General features: G+C 37.2%; 1 protein-coding gene across 1 annotated transcript in view; it reads right to left on the minus strand.

Moving 5' to 3' along the window:
• The window catches only part of LOC110038525 (putative clathrin assembly protein At2g01600), a 28,993-nt gene extending 5,584 nt beyond the window's left edge, over positions 1 to 23,409 (minus strand). Inside the window, exons 1-11 of the mRNA XM_020743392.1 lie at positions 23,103 to 23,409; positions 22,903 to 22,972; positions 22,711 to 22,808; positions 15,209 to 15,347; positions 14,989 to 15,116; positions 14,782 to 14,874; positions 14,607 to 14,657; positions 13,529 to 13,594; positions 13,358 to 13,423; positions 13,072 to 13,152; positions 12,903 to 12,983 (exon numbers count right to left, since the gene is read on the minus strand). Coding sequence (XP_020599051.1) covers positions 12,903 to 12,983; positions 13,072 to 13,152; positions 13,358 to 13,423; positions 13,529 to 13,594; positions 14,607 to 14,657; positions 14,782 to 14,874; positions 14,989 to 15,116; positions 15,209 to 15,347; positions 22,711 to 22,808; positions 22,903 to 22,972; positions 23,103 to 23,192 — 963 coding nt within the window. The 5' untranslated portion in view covers positions 23,193 to 23,409. The remainder of the gene's footprint in view (positions 1 to 12,902; positions 12,984 to 13,071; positions 13,153 to 13,357; positions 13,424 to 13,528; positions 13,595 to 14,606; positions 14,658 to 14,781; positions 14,875 to 14,988; positions 15,117 to 15,208; positions 15,348 to 22,710; positions 22,809 to 22,902; positions 22,973 to 23,102) is intronic.
• Positions 23,410 to 23,687: the final 278 nt, after the last annotated feature.

Genomic DNA, 23,687 nt, shown 5'->3' on the forward strand with positions numbered 1-23,687 from the left:
AACAGGAGGATTGACCAAATATTTTCCTATTTCTATTGGTTTACATCAAGGATCAACTTTAAGCCCATATCATTTTGTTTTAGTTATGGATGGTCTTATTTGACACTTACAAGAGGATGTACCTTGGTGTACGCTTTTTGCTAATGATATCCTTCTTGTGGATAAGACGAGAGAAAAAACTCAGGAAAAACTTGAATTATGGAGGTATACTTTGGAGTCTAAAGGCCTTCGTTTGAGTAGAACTAAAACCGAATACATGGAATGTAATTTTAGTAGTAGTAGCTCTAGTGACAGAAATGTAACTATTGGTGATCAAATTATTAAAAGGTGTGAACGCTTTAGATATCTCGAGTCTTGTTCAAAGTGATGGTGATATTGATGGGGAAGTTATTAGTAGAATTCAAATTGGTTGGTTGAAGTGGAGGAATGCTTCGAGCCTATTGTGTGATAGAAAAGTACTGCCTAGATTGAAAGGAAAATTTTATAAGACGGTGGTGAGACCTGCAATGCTCTATGGCGCTGAATGTTGGCCTATAAAAGAGAAGCATAAAACTATGTTAAGTGTTGTCGAGATGAGAATGATAAGGTGGATGAGTGGCTTTACACTTAGAGACAAAATGCTAAATAAATATACCGTAATATGGTTGGTGTAGCTCCAGTGACGGACAAAATTAGAGAGTCGTCTTAGATGGTTTGGTCACATTAAACGTCGACCATCTGATGATCCAATTAGAAGAGTATATGTTTTAGATTTGACATATATTAAGAAAGAAAGAGGTAGACCTAGGAATACTTGGAAATATTGTATAAAAAATGATCTTAATTTATTAGATTTAAATGAAAATATAACACTAAATAGGATGCAAACACTAAATAGGATGCAATGGGAGAAAAAGGATTCATGTAGCCGACCCCGCTTAGTGGGATAAAGGTTTTGTTGTTGTTGTATCAAAATTTTCATTGGAACTGTAATAGAAAGTGGAGGCAGTTGCTAAAGGAAATGATTTAGTATGAGGAAACTGAAATCCTTTTTGTGCATCACCTTAGTCATCTAATTTCCATGACAAGGCAAGGCAGAAGCAAACCTATTACGGAGAATAATAATTAAGGAAAGAGCAAATACTATTACTGAAATCAAACAGAAAACTACAACCAGCATACTGAAACATGAAATAAAAAGAACACGACACATAACACGTAACCAGGGTGAACCTAAGATGGTAGTGGTGGCTGTTAGGGTTTTGGAAAGGTGGCCACAAGGTAGGGAGAGAGCTGGACTGCGGGAAAACAGCGACACCATGGTTGTGGCTTACTGTCCTGAGTGGCAGCAAGCAGAAGAGCAAGAGCAGCAGGTAAACAACAAGACAAACAGCGGCACCTTGCTGTTTTGGGCGGCAGCGGCAAGGTAGGAGGGTGGACAATAAAGAACAGCAGGCCAAACAGCAGAAGCTTGCTGTTTGGGGGTAACAGCTAGGAAGGGCAAGCCGAACAGCTGCTGTGGAAAGCATGGGGTGGCTGGGAAAGATGGCATCTGCAGCATACAAAAAAGGAGCTGTTATTTTGGGCGGTTGCAACAGGGAAGGCAACTGCAGCAGCACAGAGAGGGATGCAGAGGAAGATTAGATGAGGACAATCACCACCTAAGGAGCGAAATACAGTCGAAGCACCACTCAACCCTTGGACACAACCCTAGAACAGAAAACCAGAGTCGTCGGCAGCTATCCCGAACAAACACGCAATCAAAATACTAGCCTAAAAATAAAATAAAATAATATATAATACTACCCTAAGCCAAATGAGCGTCGACCAGCCCTTCCAACTTCTCTTTTGAATTAGTCCAAACCGCAAGTTATTCCCGCATCCCGTCTAGAACGTTGAGACGGACGCATCAGTCTCCTGAGGTTGGGGGAACTTCGACCTCATTCGTTGAAGCTTCCGTCTCCTCATGTATGGAATCAAGTTTACCAAGTTGAAGGTATTAGAAAATGTTGTAATCTCCTGGTACGTCAATCCTATAGCTATTGTCACTCAGCTTCTTGAGGATCCTGAAAAGTTTATCTTCTTTAGGTTTCAGTTTCCTAAAAGATCCCAAGATAAATCTCACATTCTTCAACGTGATTCACACTATATCTCTCTTCTGAAAAAGTCACTTTCTCCTTGATTTTATTACCTTGTGCCGGTACTTGTGGTTCTACTTGATAATCTCTTTCCCAACATCTTCGAGTAGCCTTTGAATCTCTTGTACCCTTGCCTCAGCATCCACACTAACTTCTGAAGTAGGAAGAAGCGATACCAACACCAGTGGAGTGTGTGGATTGCTCCCATAGATAATCTCAAAAGGAGTATGCCATATAGTCTTACTCATGGACCGATTGTAAGCAAATTCAGCTTGGGCTAGTCTCAGATCCCACAGCTTGATGTTCTTCTCTATTAATCACTTCAAGAGTTTTCCAAGACTCGTGTTCATCACCTCTTTTGCCATCCATCCGTGGATGAGTTGTTAAGCTGAATTGAAGCTTAATACCAAGTTTTCCCATAAGATCCTTCATAAGTGACTCTAAAACTTGACATCTCTATTAGAAGTAATGATCCTTGATAGATCCCATGCAGTCTCACAATCTCCCTGAAGTACAAATCAACTGCAAGTGAAGCAAATAGTGTCCTATGGAAAAGTACAAATGAGCCATCTTTGAGAGCCTATCTACCACAACCATCACTAAATCCTTGTTTTGTTGCGTCCTCAGAAGACCCACAACAAAATCTATACTAACATCCACCCACGGAACCCCTGGGACTGTCATCTGATTTTGGTCAGATAACAAACTCCACATTGCCTGATGTACCTCTCCACATCTCTAGTCAATTTAGGCAAAAAAAAAAAAGCGAGAGTCACAAGAGCGAGAGTCTTATCTCTGTCAAAATGATCTGTTAGCCCACTCTATGACTCTCCTGAATGATGAACTCTCTCAATGAACATCTAAGAATACACAATATATTTGATGAAAGCAATTTTTTACAATCAAACTCATCTTCAAGAGGAGAACAACCAACTAGAAATGAAATCACTTTCTTCCTCTTGACATCCCCAACCACACAAATTCCAACTCATTTTACTCCCTTCAAGTCCATTCAAAGGAGGAATAAGCTCAATTAAAATTTCCATTCAGTTCAAAACTCAAAACAAACCTCTAGATAACAACGGTCAACCTAACATACATTCATCATTGTATCTCATTTTTCAATATACATTCTGTAAAAAATTTCTCCAGTACATAAAACTTTTCTTATAAATATAAGCTCTAACTAAATCAAAATACCTCAAACCCAATATGAGACATTAGAAAATAAAAATTAGAAGGATGTCATCAGAGAAAAGAACGATGCCTTGAAAAAAATCACACTTGGAATACCACTAAGCTGCCAAAACAGAAAAACATTAAAATAAATGAATCATTTAATTAAAATACAGAGCAAATGGAAGCATGGAACAATACAAAGCAAGAATAGTTATCAAAGGATATGCTTCATCGTAAGAAAGGGAGTAACAAGTAATAGTTACTCCGACAAAAATGAATACGATTTGCATTTTAATTTATCATGCTCTAGCTTTTATTTGTCTGTGCAACAACATAATATGAAAAATGGTCTCTTACACAAGATGTTGAAAAAAAAGTTTATACAGGTCCTCCACCAGGATATGATAACTCTTTCATAAAAAGAGAGTGCAAATTGAGAAAGGCATTTTAAGGGTCTCAAAGAAACTCCAAAAGTATGGTTATATCATGAATGAATGGAGTACAAAAAGTCAAGGAGGTCATATCTTCATGAAACACTCCATGGGTGAAAATAAACAATCCTTTTTACATATAATGATAATATAATTATAATAGAAGATGATAGTGAAGAAAAAGAATAACTAAAAAAAAATCCTGGAAAATTCAAACTAAAAAAATTGGATTAAGTCAAACATTTAATAGATATAAAAGTTGCTCACTCAGAACAGAAAATATTCTCTCAATAAAAATATAAAATTATTAAGAAAAACAAAAATGATTGACTGAAACAAAACACAAATAAAGAAGAAACAGAAGTGGACATCAAGCAATATAAAAAATTAGCCGAAACATAAATCTATTTATTACATACACACCTTTACAATAAGTCTCAAAAGTCAATTTATGCCCAAGCCTAAGGAATCTCACCTTCAAGCTACCACACAATTTATAAAAAAAACTATATGATTGATTTGCACTCCATGCCAAAACATAAAAGATAGTTCGCTAATATATTCTACAAAGAGCTCAACAACTCTACATTTAAAGATATTATAAACAAACTAATACGATCTTGAATAAATTTCACATAGAAATTTGGGCAAAAACATATTTTTATTTTATGAACACCAAAATAATAGCAGTACAACAAAAATACATAAAGAGAAGCACCTACGATTCGAGAGGGTGATCTCTCCCAAATTCTAAATTTTGAGAGGTAGGAACCTCTCCCCAAACTCTAACCCTAAGACTCAAGACAACAATTTTCTCATAACCCCAACCCTAAATATATTAGCCATATTTAAAGTAAATTACAAAAAAAAAAAAAAGATTAAATTGCCGTTAGGCTAATAGTTGTAATTATAAATAATTTAAAATTTTAATTAACCTACTTATAAAAGAATAATAACAACAACAACAAAAACAAGCCTTTATCCCACTAAGCCTTTTTTTAGTGTCGTTTTTTCGTACGACGCGACCCCAAATTGCGACATTTGATCTTTTGGATGCCAGCTTCGAGGCCATACACTGCTAAAATTGGCAGAAAGCGGGTCGTGTGATCGTCCCCGCGGCTCGGCGTTCGCCCTGCTAATATTACCATAGGCCCCGTGATCCTCTTCTCTCGCGAAAGCTTCCTCCTGGTGTTCCCGAGCCTTCTCGCTAAAGCCCCCCTGCGCCTTCTTCTTCCTCGACGAGCCAGGTAACCCGCGCCTTCTTTTTCCGCCCGAAGCCCCCTGCGCCCTGTTCCTGAAGCTCACCGCGCATCCGGGCCTCCGCTATCTTCTCCAGCTTCTGCCTCCAACGCCGCAAATCCACTCACACGAGCTTCTCATATTCCTTTAGCATCTCCGTCGAACACAACCCCATTTTTTCTACCTCCTCCCCCCAATTTCCGCCTCCGGACAAACTAACTTTTCCTTATTTACGTCGGCGTCACCGAGTTCATCGCCGCCGCACTTCTATGAGGTGATTGGATTTGTGTTTATGTTAGTGTTTTAGGCCATTGCATTTTGTAATGATACAAAGGAAGAACCGTACCATTCAGTTTGTTGTGAATTGCAAGCTCTGCCTGATGCTCCTTGTTGGGGTTTTTTTTTTAATAACCATTTCTTTTCGTATAAGCTTATTATTAATTCTTGTCTGATTGGGTTCCTTGCAGGCTGCGAAAGAAGGCAGAGCAGTGTTATCTGGATGTGATGAAAGTGGTGAGTTCATTTATATAGTAACTGTCCTTCTAATCTGTAAGCATAATTCAGTTATTTTAGTCGAGTGAGTGACTTCTATTGGATTATGAGAAAACAGGATTGAGCAATGTATTTTTACTTCCTAACTGTATTTTGCCTAAAATTTAGTTTCAAATGAGAGGCCATGGAAAACCAGTGATGCTAGGCTTGTGCTTGAGGATGGATCTGTATGGAAGGCCAAGTCGTTTGGTGCTTCTGGAACTTGTTGACAAGTTGAACCGAACCTTGATATATGAATTTCTGTTCCAAAATATTGAAGGAGGAATAATGCTCAAGGAAGCTAATTTAATAACTAGAAGATTATTTCTTGGACGTGTTTAGCAAATTCATTTAATTTATATACAGAGTTTACTTCCCAGTGCTTAACAACTTTATCAAATCAATTGAACTGATTGTTTTGTCTGATAATTCTTGGATTTTCTTGAATTCTGTGTGCTTGTAAGAGAGGAAAAAGTCCGACATAAAGATAAATCGAGTGTGCTAAGCACTGCTATTCTCCTTTTATAATATCCTGATTTCTTTACAGTGGGATTTCTCTATGTTTCATCCTGTGCTGTGTGTAAAAAATAAAACAAACATTAAACTGAACCACTTACTTTCTCTGAGTTCTTGTTTATTGTTTGCCTTTTTTCTTTGGGCTTTAATTCATTGTAATTGTCAATGGAGTTTTTGATGAAAACTCTTCATTGGTGGTGCATGATTTTCATTTAACACTGAAAGTTCTTGGGGGAAGATTTTCTGATTTGATCATGTGCCTACATGTGTAACACCTTGATTTGATTATATGTGTTGATTTTCTAATTGTTTTATATATGTGTGATTTATATTTACATACATACTACCTTACATATGCATGTAATTGTGTATTTTACATTATTTAAGTTGAAATAGTGGTGTTTTTTTGTTGATGTGCTATGAAATGAGGAGCATAGCCTGCTTTCCTGATCCTATATCAATGGAGATTTACATGAGTCATACTATTTTCTTGTATGTGACAAAATTTGGAGATTTGCATGCCAAACATTATGCAATTATTAAACTTCTCGTCCTTGCTCCTAGGGGAAGCCTTCTCTTTGTACTGTGGCATAAGTTTCGTATCTTCTATTTAGTGACTTTTAATGCTGCAGTTCTTATGTTTGCTTCCTAATGACTGCTTAGCCTCATCTTTTTAAATATTTGTAGAATTTTTTTTAGAGCGCAGGAAAGGCTGTTATGCTTGATGAGATAATCAACTATGTACAATCACTGTAACGACAAGTCGAGGTAATATGATCTCATAAAACAATATAGTTTTCAGTTTCCTTGTAAATTTGAATGTGATTACATAGTTTTCTTCTACCAGTTATTGTCGCTGAAGCTTGCAGTTGTGAATCCAACGTTGGACTTCTAAATAGTTTTTGATGAAAACTCTTCCTTGGTGGTGCATGATTTTCATTTAACATCGAATCTTAGTCATTTTCTTTCCTGTTTTTTATCTCAGGTGGCTTTGGCCTGGTTGAATTGGCTCCTTTGGCTTGGTTTGTTCAGCTTGGCCGGCCTCACGATCTCTTTCTGGTGAATATGCATCCATAATGTTCTTCTGTTTTGGACTGTTAGGACTTGATAGGATGAGTGCATGCCCCTTTTTGATGTATGCGTACTAAACACCTAATTTTTATTTTTTGTATTTCTACCATCCAAATATTTTATATCACATTTTGGTGTCAATAATAATAATAATTCTATTAGTTGAAATGTATGTATTTTGAGGCTCATAAAGACTACTTTTCTTTTATTAATATCTTCTTGTAATGGAACAACATTTACATGTTCAATGGCAATTCATCGCCATAAGGTCATTTTTTCCCAAACAATTTGGAGGGTGGGATTGCATTTACTGTTGCTTTCCGGATTTCAATGCTTTTTTTATTTTTCCCAGATTGTAATGCTTTTTTGTTATATTTTCTTGCATTGACATGAAGCAGCTTGGAAGGCATGTGCATATTGCGTGCAACCGCTATGTTATTGTCACATTGAAGAAGGCATGTGCATCTTGCATGTCATATTTAACATCAATTATATTTAAAACACGTTCATTTTAACATCGATTGTATGTAAAATATCTCTTATCAAATGGCTAGAATAAAACAAAATATATATTCCAAAAATACATTAAGTGCAATTTTTTAGATAGAAATTTAATAATAATTAATGATTAATTCATTAATTTCAAATTAATAATAATTAAATGAATTTATATATTGTTATTGTTTAATACAAAAATTATTTATATTTTGTTTTAAACAGCTTTACTGAAGAGGGGCGGAATGGTCATTTATCCATAAACAGCTGTCCGACAGCTAGTTTCACACAGCTGCACCAAACAGACAGTTAGTTTCCTCACAGCTGCTTCCCCGTAGCAGCTTTCTGGGGCAGCGCAGCTGCAGCTGCACTAAACAGAGCCTAAGTACGATTAGCTATATAAATCTTTTTTCTCCACTGCATTTTATTGAGTGTCATAATTTCATTTAATTTTTATATATTAAGATCATTTTTTATTCAATAAGCCCAAGTCTTTTTAGGTCTACCTCTGTCTTTCTTAACAAAATTGAATTCAAAACATCTACTCTCCTAACCAGATCATCAGATGACCGTCGTTTAATGTGACCAAACCATCTAAGACGACTCTCTAATCTTGTTTGCCACTGGAGCTATACAAACCCTTTCAGGATACATTCACTTCACATTTTGTCTCTAAGTGTCAAGTCACTCATCCACCTAAGCTTTCTCATCTCAGCAACATTTACTTTGTTCTATTCTTCTCTTTTAAAGAACAAGATTTAATGTGACCAAACCATCTAAGACGACTCTCTAATCTTGTTCGCCACTGGAGCTATACCAACCCTTTCACGATACATTCACTTCACATTTTGTCTCTAAGTGTCAAGTCACTCATCCACCAACCAACATTGTGTAAATGCTGGTTGTGGATACCTAAAACAACCCAACTTTTTTTGCATACGGGGATTGGGACCTAGTAATGAAAGTGCTACAAGAAAATAAAATAAAATAAGATTAACCTATTCAAAGCACCTACACAACAAGTGTCGTTTGAATGAGAAGTTCACTGCTCATGAGAGCATTAAAACGAGGTTTATTCCTCGTCTCTACTCATTCGAATCCAGCGAGAGAGACAGAGGAAGCAAGAGATAGAGAGAGAGAGAGAGAGAGAGAGTGGGTGACAAGTGTCAAGCTGTTCTCCATACAAAAAATGGCCTCCTATGCTCTATCCAAGCAAACCGAGAAGGAGAGGCAATTGTGCCTAGCTGATTGGCAGAGTCGAAGGAGGAAACTTTCCTACCTCTCGTGTAGTTTGTAGGAACGAGGTGAGAATTTGGGAAGGAGAAGAGCTCACGGGATCAGGCGTATGTGCAAGGGAGGGCTTGACTGAGCCTTACTGTTGGTTTAAATTTTTTTAGAGCAAGGAAAAGGAAAAAAAAAAAAAGGTAAATATTAATTTATTTTAAGTTTAAAATGACATTACATATACTTTATATTAAATTGCATTCAATATTGTTAATAATTGTTTAAGGTAATCGACGAAAAGACTGAAATCAGAAAAGCAAAAGGGAAATTTTTGGTAAGAAATCCATGCATTATATTAAATAAATTTTATGATTATGTAGATTAAGTTAAGCCATATGCGGAAAAGAGAACCTCTTAGGAGGCTTAGCAAATCAAAAAGTTAAAAAACTTCATTGATAAAATTGCAATAATTAAAATAAATTAATGGAGTGATTATTATTCAAAAAGGCTAATCAAAACTAAATTGTACATATAGGTGTTTTCTAAAGCTTAGACTAATTGAGAAAATGACAGCAGATGACACTGCTTCAGACACTGCTGAAGCGGATCAATTTGTTTGATTGTACAATAATTATGTTTATTTATTGTTTTCCAACTTCAATTTTAAATGCAAAAATAAATGTTTTCATTTAAATGTTAAATTCAAGAAAAAATGAATAAAATATAATATATGCATATATATGAGAGTCACCACTGAATGGTACTGGCAGAGAAACGCAATGTACCCGTACATGAAAATGGAAGAGTTGTATATTTTTATGGTGTGTTGAAATGAAGCATATTTTTTAAAAGAATACGTTTAGAGAGTGACTTCCAATTATGAAAAGTGCAACATTAATAAATGAAAGTAAATGAAACTGCTCTATTTTACTGATCTCATTAAATGCACAGCTTTTTTACTATTAAAGCATGTTTATGAAATATTTTAAAATAAGAATTATTATAATTTAGAAACATTTATCCACTAAGTAGTTTGAACTCAAACTTTTAGTTGATAACAATTTACAGGGAAAACAGTTATAGACTAGTTGGATCCCATGGAGTACGTGTACAAACACAGTGGAGCACAAGCCGATAGTTTTAACTCCCAATTTTGAAAAGTATAGCATTAATAAATGAAAGTAAATGAAAATGCTCTATTTTACTGCTCTCATTTATTGTACGGCCTTTTACTGTTACAACATGTTTACGAAATATTTTAAAATGAGAATTATTATAATTTAGAAACATTTGTCCACTAAGTCGTATGAACTTAAACCTTTAGTTGATAACATTTTATAAGACTAAATAAACCTCAGGAAGTACGTGTACAAGTACAGTGGAGCACAAACTGATAGGTATAGTGAGTTGGCTTTTATTTTCTATCAATTGTAATATTTAAAAAGATGCACAAAGTAATTGTAACTTTAAATTTTACAAAAAAAAATGGTTCTTTTGTGCTTTGAATTCTATTTTTGTTGAGAAATAAAACTATTAGATGAGTTTCCTTCGTCCAATCGACAATTTCCAACTTGGTAATTCCAAGCTCCAAGATCGTGTCCTGATAATAAATGAGAAAATTACTCTTAAGCTAGGCACTGATGTAACCATACTTCCCTCCAAAAAATTGATGATGGATAAGACAGTATGGCTCCCACATTGCGTCATTAACTAGGAATCTTTTCATTTTATCAGAAATTAGGAGTAACCCACAGGAGTCCGTAATGTAGTTTTGTGCACATCCTTCGGTTGCCTCAGACTCTGAAGATGCCTTGTATTCAAATCAATGTTGCAGGCACCGAAGTCTCAAATAACCTATCCAATAGCTTGTTGATAGTTACTGGAATGAGAAATTTGTCATGTACTGTTTTGAGATTCACAATTCGATAATCCTCACAAAAATACCACCATCCATCTTCTTCACTAGCAAAACTAGGCTAGAGAAAGAGCCCACAGAAAGATGTATGATCCCAACCTCCATAGTTACTCCTAAATTTCCTTCCGCCTAAAAGGCTGCGTTGCAAAGGGCAGGAGCGCAGTTAGATGCAGCCCTGCGCCAGGGTACAACCGACCATGATTACCTGCTTCAGGCCGATATACTTCGAAGCAATCTTTTTCAGGCTCGAATTGCACGTCATCCCGTTCTATCAGTTGTTGCTCATTCCCAACATCCATATGTCTTGCAATTCCCCCCACATAGTGTCACTCGAATCCGTTTCCAATTCTTTCAATTAATCTCGCCTACATCGGGTCATCCCATCTATTCAGATGTCGCATTATTCCTTCCAAGTGCTCCTCCCAACTGCTTACATAACCACTCCTCCATGTTTCGGTTCACCCCCCTCTATCAGAAATTTTTAATCCACCCCCAATTAGAATCCTAAGAAGAGTTCTTGATGGTGGATGTTTTCATCCTCATGATCCTCACACTTGATCTGGTCACGGAATGTTCGGTCAACCCTTGGTTAGGGCTTGCAAATTGAACAGTCGGTAGGGTCTTGAATTGTATCTCAATAAGCTTTCTCATATCTCCTCCAAGCTTCCGAATAAATCTTCCATGGAAGTAAACTTATCGTATATAGTGGAGAATCATTCCTCTTTCCCACATTTAAGTTGACTAATCTCTTCCTTCAATTTCTTTTCCAAATCATCGATACATTTTGTTGCAATTATTCTCAACCTATATTTTATCATGAAGAGCCAATAAATTAGCGTGACTCACTTTGGATTGAAAATCGCAACTATATCACTACGTTCGGTCGACACTTGCAATTGGACTGGATCAACACGCCTGTACTGTGAGCTCCACCTCAAATTGATCATGTTTGTACCATTCAAATCTATCGTTGGCTAGCTCGATTTTTTAATCTCGATCCCGCTTTGGGCTTCCCAGCTAGCTCTTGTCGTAACTATATTTCAAGACTCGACCTAATGAAATGTTGCAATCCCATTGTTGCTTCTACAGTTAGCTTCGAGCACGTCACAACTGTATCCGTAAGTCTCGGAGAGAGAAGATGGGAGTTTCGGGTCTCTTACGCCGCAAGTCCTAACGTCCGCTTCCCACGTGTCAAAATCCCGCCGGTTTTCACAAGTAAAAGAGACGGAAGACGCAATCCTGTCATTGCCTTCCCAGCAAGCTTAACTCACAACTGTGTGGCAAGCCATGATGCTATCGATTGCGTCTGGAGATCAAGCACTTTGTATGCCTCGATACTTGTTGCAATTGCTTCTATGTGAAAACTCTGGCTCTCGATCTACCCACTCTTGTTCCCATAACCAAATACTATGATACTAATTTGAGACGATCTGGAATGGATTTCTTACAAATATTAGGAAAAACACATTTTACTTCATGAACACCAATATCAAATTAGTAAAATATGAAAACATAAAGATAAGCAACTACAATGCGAGAGGTGGGTTATCTCTACCATATCCTACAATTCGAGAGGCAGGAATTCATTCCCCAAAACCTAACACTAAAACTCAAGACAATAATATTCTGCATAACTCTAACCTTAAACAAATTAGCTCTATTTATACTAAATAAAAATAAATAACAAAAGGCTAAATAGCCCTTAAGCTAATAAATGATAAAATTTCCCTAAGGCTAGGCAACCGCGTAAAACAAACTTAGAATGATAGATTTCTATCATCTAATTTGATGGGGAGTGTTGAAGGACCATTGAATCAAAAAGGGTAAACATGAGTGCTAAATATTAAAAATTAGAGTTTGTTTACAAGAAAATACCTCTCTCTGGATTCATACAAAAACAGAAAAGAAAGAAACCACAATTTGCTCTCTTATCAACAGTCAACAATCCCTAAATAATAGATTAATAGTAGATAACTAAGGGCAGGTTTTTTGTTCGTTATTGTGATTACATTTCCTTTTTGTTTTTATATAATTTTCTTTGTAAAAACCAATTGATAGACTAACAATGCAAAGTTTCCTAGCCACTTCGTCTTTTCTACAATAAGTAACACTTTCTAAAGATTGAAAAAGTATGAAGGGAAAAAGCTAGAAAACTGAAGTAATAGTTAGGATGCATAAGCTAACCAGAGCCTCAGTGGGAACAGAAACAACTCGTGGAGCCTCTCGTATGTATTCTTCCATGGTAGCAAGAAAAGACTGTGGGGGCTGAAATATGATTAAGAGAATGAATCAGCAAAACTTACATAATCGAAAAGAATTCAGGAAAAAACATTTGAACAACAGCATAAACTACCTCTCTCAAACTTGGAAATTGGAAGTTCCTAGCAAGTTCTAGTCCCCTACAGACCTCATAAAATTCTGATAGGTTTGTAGCCTGAGAATTGAACAAGAAATTAGCATATTAAGCATAATAAGGATATATATACATATAGATAGATAGATAGATAGATATACATATAGATAGATAGATATATATATATATATATATATATAGACACACACACACACAGAGAAAGAGAGAGAGAAAAGGGAAACTACACTTTTTTACAATAATGTAGTCCGAATGGATGGTTGTATACCTGTTGACCAGCCCTTTTGTAGATCTCAAGGGCATTGACGGCTTCATGCCTTGGCATCTCAAAGAACTATACCAGAAGAAAGTTGCCAAAAAAATGAATGTTAATAAAATTTACACGGATCAATCAGGACTTGCATGATGAAAACTAAAGAGAAACAATATCGATTTACACCTTATCCACAAGGTTAATGATGCCATCATTAATAGCACAATAAATTTTGAAACTTTCTTTCAGAACCTGCAAATTTATGATAACAAAAGAATGACATAGATCACTTTTTCAAATATGATAAATATATGATACAAAAATAGCATATAGGACCAACAGCTCCACAGAACAAGAGCAAATAACAGTGACAATGAAAGCATTTCTCTTGAAACAATTCAATGATTAGCATAATTTTACAATCAATACGTTGATTAAAAAGAAATATAGACGATTTTTAACTGCAATCAGGGAACAATAATATATAACAGAATCTGAATGACTAATAAAGGCATCTGCCTACATTTCCAGGTTAGAAAAAAATCAACAAATTACTAGCCTGGATATATTTGATGTATGTACATCTAACAGTGTTTGATAATTATATTAGATAAAGATAGAAAGCATTAGCAAGGCAGTGATATTATGGATTAATAAAATTAAAAGAGAGACTGTTAAAGTGAAGGGAATTTCTTCAAAGTTTTTTAGAGGGAAGAGGTAGATTACGAGACGAATGAGCTCAAGCAACTCTACTTTTGCGTCAATTTGTCAATTAACAGAGTTCACTTTAACTGTGCAAAACTAATAGCATATGAGCATCAATCTACAAAACTAGGTCAAATAGAATAAAAAGATGGTAAGAAACCGTACGCATGAAATTAAACAATACACAACTTGGACCAATTAAATGTAAGCATCACATTACAAGGTAAATTTCATCTAAAATCAGTAATAAGTACAAGATAGAACTCTAAATAAAAAATACCAAGCAGCAGAACAGTCCAATTTCTGATAAAAGCAATTACAGAACAGCAGCTAGAAGAATTTAAAAAATAATAAAAGGGCGAACTTTACAAAAAAAAAATGAAAACCCAGGGAACCTGAACAACAAGTAACCTTGCATTATGAGGAAAACGATGATCTAATAAGTGTATATAGCAAACAATAGCGCGATGGATTAAAATTCAGATTAAACTGCCAAAAAAAGAATATAGCGGGAAGAAGTAATTCACCAAAGAAATCAAGATAGGAGGTGGAGGCTCACCAACGCCAATGCATATTGAATAACATAACTGCTAATTGCAGCTCCTTCTGGCTGTATAATAAGATAAATATAATAGAACATTACAAGCAATTAGAACCTCCAAGCAGAAGATAATATTTGTGCATTCATGAAAGTATTAAAGATAAAACATCAACTAATGTTCCAAGATGATTACACGGCATCCAATAAGACGATAAAGTAATTGCTGAAGTGCGGGCAACTGTTCTAACAACTCCTCACAATTCAACCGTCTGGTTCTACTATAGCCCTGAAAGATGAACCTTAGTCTTAGTAAACTTATTTAATAAAAAAAACTTAAAAGTGAAGAATAAACAGTAGCTTCTGCTTTAAAATTTCAATGATGTGACAGCACTGTCCACACCTTCTCTGAACCTTGAACAGGTTTTTCCAAGTGTTCAGCTTCAACATCATACTTTAATAAGCGGAAGCACTCCAACCTTTCCTCCAAAAATAAAGCATAAGTCCGAACCCAAGCAGAGCAATCCCAAGCTACAAAAGGTGATGACTTGTATTATTCCAAAACTACAATCAAACCATCAAATATAGTATTCTCGAGACAAGATCAAGTGAATGTAGCAAACCAATAGGACTTGAGTCATCCTTGAAGTTTGATAATTGGAGAATGCCTGTCCTCAGAGAGAAATTCAAAAGCTCCTCACGGAAAGTTGGATCACCCTCCCTTAGAGACCTATGTATAACAATTAGAGTCTTCAAAGCAACCTGTAAAGCACATTATCACAAATCAATAGATACAATCATAGAGCATAAGCATTACACTGAAAGAAAGGAGATGAACAAAGTCTGGATTAGAAAATAAGTTTGCTACATTCACTTGATCTTGTCTCGAGAGATTTCTCTTCACCCGAAATATTATTTTGAAGAGAGATTTCTCTTCACCCGGGAGCCCCATCAAGGAAATGATTTAGGAAAGAGGTTGGGATGCCTTCATCGTCGAACCCATTGGTGCCTTAGTGTCGGTCCTCCGAGAATTCCTGGCAAATGCCAAAGAAGCCTTGGACAACACAATTTTTGTTTTGGGGATGTGGGTTCTTGATCCTGATTTATATTACAGTATGATGTATGCGATTATTTTTTAATTTTTCCTTATTTATATTTCTTATTTTGCAACGGTGCCAAAGTAATGCTCAAGGAAAATTCAATCTACCTGTCCATCTCCCCTGCAAACCCCACATAATAAAAACCTAATTACCACCAAAAGTATCCAAATGATTCCAGTATAAAACTAAATTATCCTCACAATCAAGTGAGAATCTGCCAACGCCACTTCAACACTTAGTGTACGTCAGAAATGTGTCAGCACGAACCTCGAGAAAATTCAATGAACTAGAAGACAAAAGTACAGTCAAGGATGGTCCATCAAAAGAAACAAGGACCACGTCAGCAGAAAACCAAAGGATCCCATTAACCAGCCTACCCGTGCCACTTCTTCCTCATGCACTTCCTTAGCCGCCGTCGTGGACATAGGCTCAGGATCAACTTCGACAAGAACTCCAAGGGATGGCGGATCAGCCTCCCCTCTCGCAACAAGCTTGATAAAATTGGAAGGAGGGGCCTGCCTTGGGGTCGTTGGATCCTGACCCGATCGATCCTCTGATTGTGCCTCAACATCATTCCCAGGCAACTGGGCATTCGATGCCCTCACCTTCAAGAGCCCTCGAAGTACCTGGTTTCATGAAAACAATTTTTTGTTCTATAATGATGAGTTCTCTAGAGGAAATCCGTTGAATAACTATAGTAGTTTCAAAAGCGAAATGAATGTAATCCCAAACTGAAAGATTTACATTTGGACGACAACTCCCTCCAACTCGTCCCTCTCCTCCACGGCAACCTTCGGTTGGGCCACCATTTTGTGCGGCTTCTTCTCTGCAGGGTAGGAGATTCTCTCTAGCCGCTTCATTTCTTCCTCCGGATCCAATGCAAACCACGGTTCTGCGGTCATCACCCCATATTTGTTTGGGTTGAGGACCTTGTTGACTATGACCCACTCAGTATACTACTCCACCGACAATTGTTTCCCCTTGATAGTCGAGGCCAAGGATCAGATTTGGGAATACACCAACTTCGACCTCTTGTAGCCTCCACCAGTCAGTTTGACCTGGATCCCTCAATTCTTGGTCGAACCAACAACGAACCGGCGCTTCAAATCTTTTATCGTATTCTCAAGACTAGTCAGATGTAGCTTCTGGGTCGACTCGAAGATCACATAGTCGTCCATCACAACCCCGAAAGAGATTATATAGGAGAAAAGCTCTTGAGATCACGGGATCTCCATTCATCAGTAGTAAACCACATAAGACACAATCACCACTATTGAATTCAACTTGATTTGAACATGAATCACACAATAATGATTCATAATAGATCGGAACTCCTTGCAGAGCGGCAGTCAGAGACCTCATTGGAACTACTCCAGGTAAAATACCAGGTTACTCCCGAGATAGTTAGTCGTCCGACTATCTAGACCAACAACACACAGATGAATCTCTATATCAAAGATATATCCCTCTTGAAGCGAGAAAACATCAACAGCAAATAAATCAGACCGCTCAATCACGCAAACGATCCTGAACAGTTTCAGAGAATACTTTGCCATAGGAACAAAAGCTAGAAGATCAAAGAGAAGAAAAGTTAGTCGACCGAAAGGAGAAAAAGAGATCGAATGTGGAGCAACTGCTAACACTTATATATAAGGGCGCTAGTAGAAGTTCAAACCTCACGGCACAACCATGCGCTAACTTCCAAAGCCCAAATCACATAAACACATAAATCGAAGTGAAAACTGAAGACAAAAATTAGTTTTCTTTTGCAAAAATGAATAAAAAACACATTTTATTCAGAGATAAAATATTTTACAAGTGGGTCTTCCGTCGTCTCGGCCGAGACATACCCTCGTCGAGCTAATTTCCCATACAACACATGCCCTCCAAACCTAAACCCATCTACCCTGTCAGAATGGGCCTGGGCCTGGGCCTGCAGGATCAGATAGGTCGACCGCATGTCGGCCAGTTCCACTCGAAGAGTCGCAAATTTAATTGAGTGCTCCAGCCTCATGGCCGCCAGCTCCTCCCGAAGCACTTCCACCTCCGCATTTTATTGCGAGCTACGGGTTCCTTTCAAGGCCCACTTGGAGGCCGACCAGAACATCAGCCAACTCCTCCCTGCTCCATACATGTGCACTAGAAGCGGGAACTCGGGCGGCGCCTGGTTGCGGTGAATCGACGCTCTGAATTGCGTCACCTGCATCAACGAACAAGCTTCAACCAAAAAGAACTTACACTCACAACAGATCATCATCACATGTCGAAGGCTCAATATAACTCAGACTAATGGAAAGAAAGACAACTCTAACCAAGAATTGGTGGGGCTCCTGCAACTGATTGACCAAAGTCTAGTTTCAGCAAAGAAGGTCCCTTTATCTTGCGGAGCACTGACCATTTTATCCCCAAGGACTAGTTTCAGAACCGCAAGCCAGTGAGGCTTTGGCTATTCCTTGAGCAGGCAACACAACTGGCTGAGTGCTAGGCGCAGCGGGAGCAGGGGTCGGTGCACCAACATGCTAGCCTCCTTCATTTTGCCGAAGGGTCAGCGAGTCGAACAACGAGACTTCACCCGCTTCTTCTTGTAAGTGAGTTGCTTAACTCACCTCACACCATCGAGTCGACCGCCTTCAACCAACTTCTTCGACATTACAGGTTTCTTCGCACCCTCGGGCCAGCCACCTTCACCCAACTTATTCGTTCTGATTTTCTCACCCTCAAGGCGGCTGCCACCCTCAGGTCATCTCTTCCTCTCAAACTCTTTGTCCCGACAGGCACACGAAATAGTTTCACAAGAAGCTTTTACCAATATTTCCTCGATAATACAATCAACTGAGATCTCTTCGTTGCCTTCCATGGAGATCCTCTAGAAACCAAACGATTGAATAAAGAGCTCTCAAATCACGAGGATACGTAAGCACCAATCGTGCCCTATTTATAAAAGCTCATGAGCACGAAAATCCAAGGAGTTTAATTATTAAAGTATTGAATATAAAAAATAAATGAATTTATATTTTGCAATAAATTCACTTGCACTTAGCGTAGCACGACTTTCAAGAAAGCAAGAGAATCGAGAAACTAAATAAGTTCATCAGAAATACGTCAGCATGAAGCTTGAGGAAATTTAACATACTAGAAAACAAAAGCACAATCAAAGATGGTCGATCAAAAGGGGCAAGGACCACGTCAGCAAAAAACCAAAAAATCTCGTTTACCGGTCACGACTCCGTCAAAGCAAGAGTTAGGCCGACCGAGCGAGGGTCATCGTGATCAAATATCAAAACCTATCTAAGAGAAAGAACCAGTCCAACTCTCATCCAAATATCATCAAACGTACTGCAAGAGCCTCCAAGACACTTCAAAAGGCTCAAGGGCCTCATCACCGAATATTCAAGCGGAATCTTTTGTCAAAAGTGATAAACTATCTGTCAGATTATGGTGATTCACTTTTTGTCTGACCGTCTATTTTTACCCAGACAACATGAGTTTAAGGCTGCCAAAACAGCTCGTTATTCATGAACAACTCGTGTTCGAATCGTTAAATAGCTTGTGTTCGATTCGTTCTCTAAGCAAACGAGCAGAACACAAAAAATGTTTTTGAACTCGATATATAAACGAGCTGAACACGAACTCGTTTTGGCTCGAAATAATTAAATTATTTGTATAATCATATATAATGAGTATTATTTTTAAATAATTAATAGACTACAAGGCTACAAAGAGTTATGATTAATTAAAATTAGAATAAAATAATATTTAATTTTATTTAAATGAATATTTTAATATAAATAATAAGATTTAGATCCCGCCCTACCCTTAACATCTATGGTTGTGTGGCTAGAGTTATCAAAATGGCTCATTGTTCGTGAACTCGTGTTCGATTCGACAAGCAAACGAGCCAAACACGAACAAATTTTTTGAGTTCGATATATAAACGAGTCAAACACGAACAATGATATTTTTTAACGAGCTGACTTGACTTGTATACACCCCTATCAGTTGCATCTAGAGTGTTCAACTGTTTCATTGTTTGCAAACAGCTCGTGTTCAGCTGGCTAAGCAAATGACTCAAACACAAACAAATTTTTTGTGTTCGAAATATAAACGAGTTGAACACAAACAGTAATATTTTTTAATGAGTTGAACACGAGCTGAACCCAAGTTCTTTCATGTTCGACTAGTTTACACCCCTACATGAGTTTCTCATCCAAGATTTCAACAGTCGGCAGCTGGATTTAGACAAATGACCGACTAGCCCAAGCTGGCTGAATGAAGTCCGGGCGACCGAGCGAAACCCAGATGACCGAATGATCGAATGACCATCAGGGCCGACTGATCTCCCCAAAACAAAAGAGTCAGTCGAATGTGCCTAGCCCCAAGGATTATAAGTCCTTGCCAATTGAACTATACGATAGTTAAACCATAGGCTCTTTTATTTGTTATATGTCTAAAATAACCTATAACATCCTCGTAAAGTCAAGGATAATCATGTAATTTTCCAATTTACCCCCTTGTCTGTAAATAGTAGTCTTTTCTATAGTCAAGGGTTAATTAGTGATCTTTAAATAAACCAGATTCTTATCGTGCACACTCTCTCTCTTTAGCTTTTTCTCTCTCCTGCTTTTACACTATATTCCTTGTGTATGATTCAGAAGCAAGATTTAGATTCAACAGTTAGAAATTGCAGCGACGTCTTATAAAATAAAATAAGGAAATAGTACTAAGAAAGTTTTTTTTAATGTCCTTCGGGTGCAGGTTAGTAAATTGGGGTGCTATAAGTATTCGGAGTGGCCTATAAATTTTCATGTCATATAGGAGTTAGGGATCTTTCGTAGAATGGGTGAAAATTCTCGCCCATGAGGAGGATTTCCCCTGAAATAAGGAGCAGTGGAGTGCGAAAACGATAGTGGGGCGGGGTCAAAGACCATCCCAAGGTTGGTTTATCCTGAGTACCTAACCCTTTCTTGTGTCTTGACAGTATGGTCCCGTGGTTTCCTAAAGATTAAAGTTTGTTATAGCGGCAGACGCTGGGTGAATATTCTTGGATAACAAATAGTGGAAAGTTATCTTCCCGTTTCTTGCATTTTTTAGCCATGCAGAGAAGAGGACAGATGTTGGTAAATAGCTGCCTTCTCGGTTCTTGCATTTTCTTCCACACAGAAAAAGGAAACAGCAGCTGGGTGGTTTTCCTTCGATTCCTGAATTGCTTGAAGTTAAGAAAAGAGAAATACCAACTCTATGTCAGTTGAAAAAAAGAGGGAAAGACCTTATGGGTAGAAAACAAGAGTCAAGCAGTAAAACAATCCAAGGGGCTTTTATTGGTGGGACACAATGCAATAACCAATCTTTAGACATCTCGTTGATGCAGAGAAATATCTCCATCTTAGGTTCTCTGTTTTCCTTATACCTATAATACAGTTTTTTTTATTTCAATTGCTATCTACTGTTTTTTTCATCAATTCACTGCAGAAAGCATGAAGCAAAAAGCTCTCGTGTCAGTGTGTCACTATGTAACATGGTAGTTATCTAAGAGGAGAGAGCCCGAGTTTCACTTTTTGTGTAATATACGAATTTACTGTACAAGTATTCCTATATCAAATTGAAATGTCCTATATTTCTATATATTTCTTCTTTTCATCACATTGTTCTAAGTGATTTCAAGTCAACTACATTAAAATTCAATTTTGATGAAAATCGAAAGTGTTAGAACCAAGTTGGCTTAAACTGAAGTTTGTTTAGAAAAAAACCATAGTTTGTTTAGCAAAGTTTGTTTGAACTGCACTCAACATGCCAGATTTCAAGTCCAGATAAACAAATTCAAACTCAACTATTTTATCCTCATATAGACAAGGAAAGAATAAAGAAGGAATCCAAAACAGCCTTTTAAGGAGTCAAATGATGAATCCTTTAACAAAAGGCAGTTAGGATTGATATTGATATTTATGCTTTCTTAACACCACCTAATTTAAACTTAGTTAGCAATCAAAATTCTTTTTTTTTAAGGTTAATGATGTATCACATTCCAATTATAATATCAAGAAAAAGGTGCATTTGAGAAGCCCTTCAAAATAGTTGTTTCACAAATTTAAATGACATGTAAGGCATCCTGGAAGGTGATAATGATATGAAAGCTCGATTATGGCTAGGTGGTGATGATGATGATAAAAAAAACCCTAAGCAAAAAAGGATGATATCCGTGGACAAGTTATAAGAGATAACAAAGGATGAGATAATGAAACTAGTAAGACATACGTGTCACTATGATTGCGTCAGGTAAGAAAATCAAGAAAACTGGAATATCATCACTTGTTTTTAATTTAAGCAAGAAATTAAAAAGAAAAGTTTAGTGATTCCAACTACCACCATCAACAAACTGAAGGCATATGAAAAGTTTCTCTAACACACCAAGGATCTTGTCGCTCCATATTTATTTTGTTCTTAGCCAGGGGATTAATGTCTGATAATTCACCACATGAACGAGGTGTATACTTAAAATAATTAAGAAAAATGCAATGAAACAGATTAAGTTTGAGCTCCAAGAATCTGAAGAATTAAGATCATTTCATGATGATCAACAGAAACAACTCAACAAAATATCAATATTACTTTATTTGGAATCCCAAAGATCCCAAGGCTATAACACCAAAACCCAAGAATAAAAAAAATAGAAGGCAACAATATGTTTGCACAAGCTGCAGGTATCATCTAAAACTTTGCAAATGAATTGAGAAACAAAGGATCCAAGAAAAACGATGTTATGAGGCAATATAAGGTTTCAATTACTGAAGCAAGTGAACTTGATAGAAAAGCAATGAATTCCTTTTATCCTTTTTTATAAAACGTGGTCATGCCAAGGAAAAATCATAACTAAACAGATATTCTATTCTCAGCAAATCGATGTTGGTTCCAATCCATCCCATGACACCAAAAATAAAAAAAAAAAACTCAAAGAAATCAACTACAGAGATACCCAGATATATTATCAGAATAATAGAATGTAGGATTTTAGGATAAAGTATGCGCACTGTCCAATTGTGAGTCTTAGCAAGCCGTCTCGCAAGAGCGCGTATACAGTAGGCCACGTCTGCCCGCGGCCGTGATATTACTGTAGCCGCCAAGATCCCTGAAAACAAAACCGATCACATAAAACAACGGATTAGAAAGCAGAAGAATCCTACATCTCCGGATCAAAAAAAAAGAGAATGGGCATGACGCACTTCTGATATGCCTCTCCTTGGGCGGACACTCGACGTGATTCGTGGCCTTGACGATGGCAATATCCAACTCCTACAGAGAGAAATCCAGCTAACAGGTTAATAAAGATCCCTATCAAATGACTATATTTAGTTAAAACAAACACCGAGAACTTTACGGATCAAAAATCCTAAATAAGGAAAAGGGTTTTTAGAATCAAAACCTTAAAATCGCTGTTGAGATTGGCGAGACCGACGGTGGTGGAATCCTTAAGGGCTCCATAAGCCTTCCGCAAACTCTGCATCGTTGCCATCTGTACTCCGTCGAAGCCGCCGCTGCTGCCGCCAACAACGCAGCAATCGCGTACCTCAGGCGGCCGATTAACTTTACGGATCACTCGTATCTATCTCCTCCTTCGCCGTTGCCTCGATGATCGGTTTTCGCTCGCGCTTTTAAGTTTGTGCGACTGTCCAACCGAAAGCTCGCGCTGAATCTCTCTCTCGCTCCCTCTGGGAGAAGAATTTTTAAGAAACTTTACCATCGTTTTATAATAAAAATGCGTATTTTATTATAGCTTTATAAATGCTTATGTTAATTTCATTAAAAAAAATTTTTGTGGGAACCAATTGGAAATTTAGGAGTGCAATCTAGTAAGCTGCTTAACTTTGACTGTCTAGTAACATTTTCAATCTCATGTTTTCTCTTGGTACATTGAAATATTACTCAAATCTTAAAGAAGTCAGGGTTGTTGGATCCATCTTCTCAAGATGTATTTTTTCAAATATATTTTGACGACCTCACTTTTGGG

The sequence above is a fragment of the Phalaenopsis equestris genome, unplaced genomic scaffold (genome assembly GCF_001263595.1).
Source record: "Phalaenopsis equestris unplaced genomic scaffold, ASM126359v1 Scaffold233025, whole genome shotgun sequence".
NCBI classification, from domain to species: domain Eukaryota; kingdom Viridiplantae; phylum Streptophyta; class Magnoliopsida; order Asparagales; family Orchidaceae; genus Phalaenopsis; species Phalaenopsis equestris.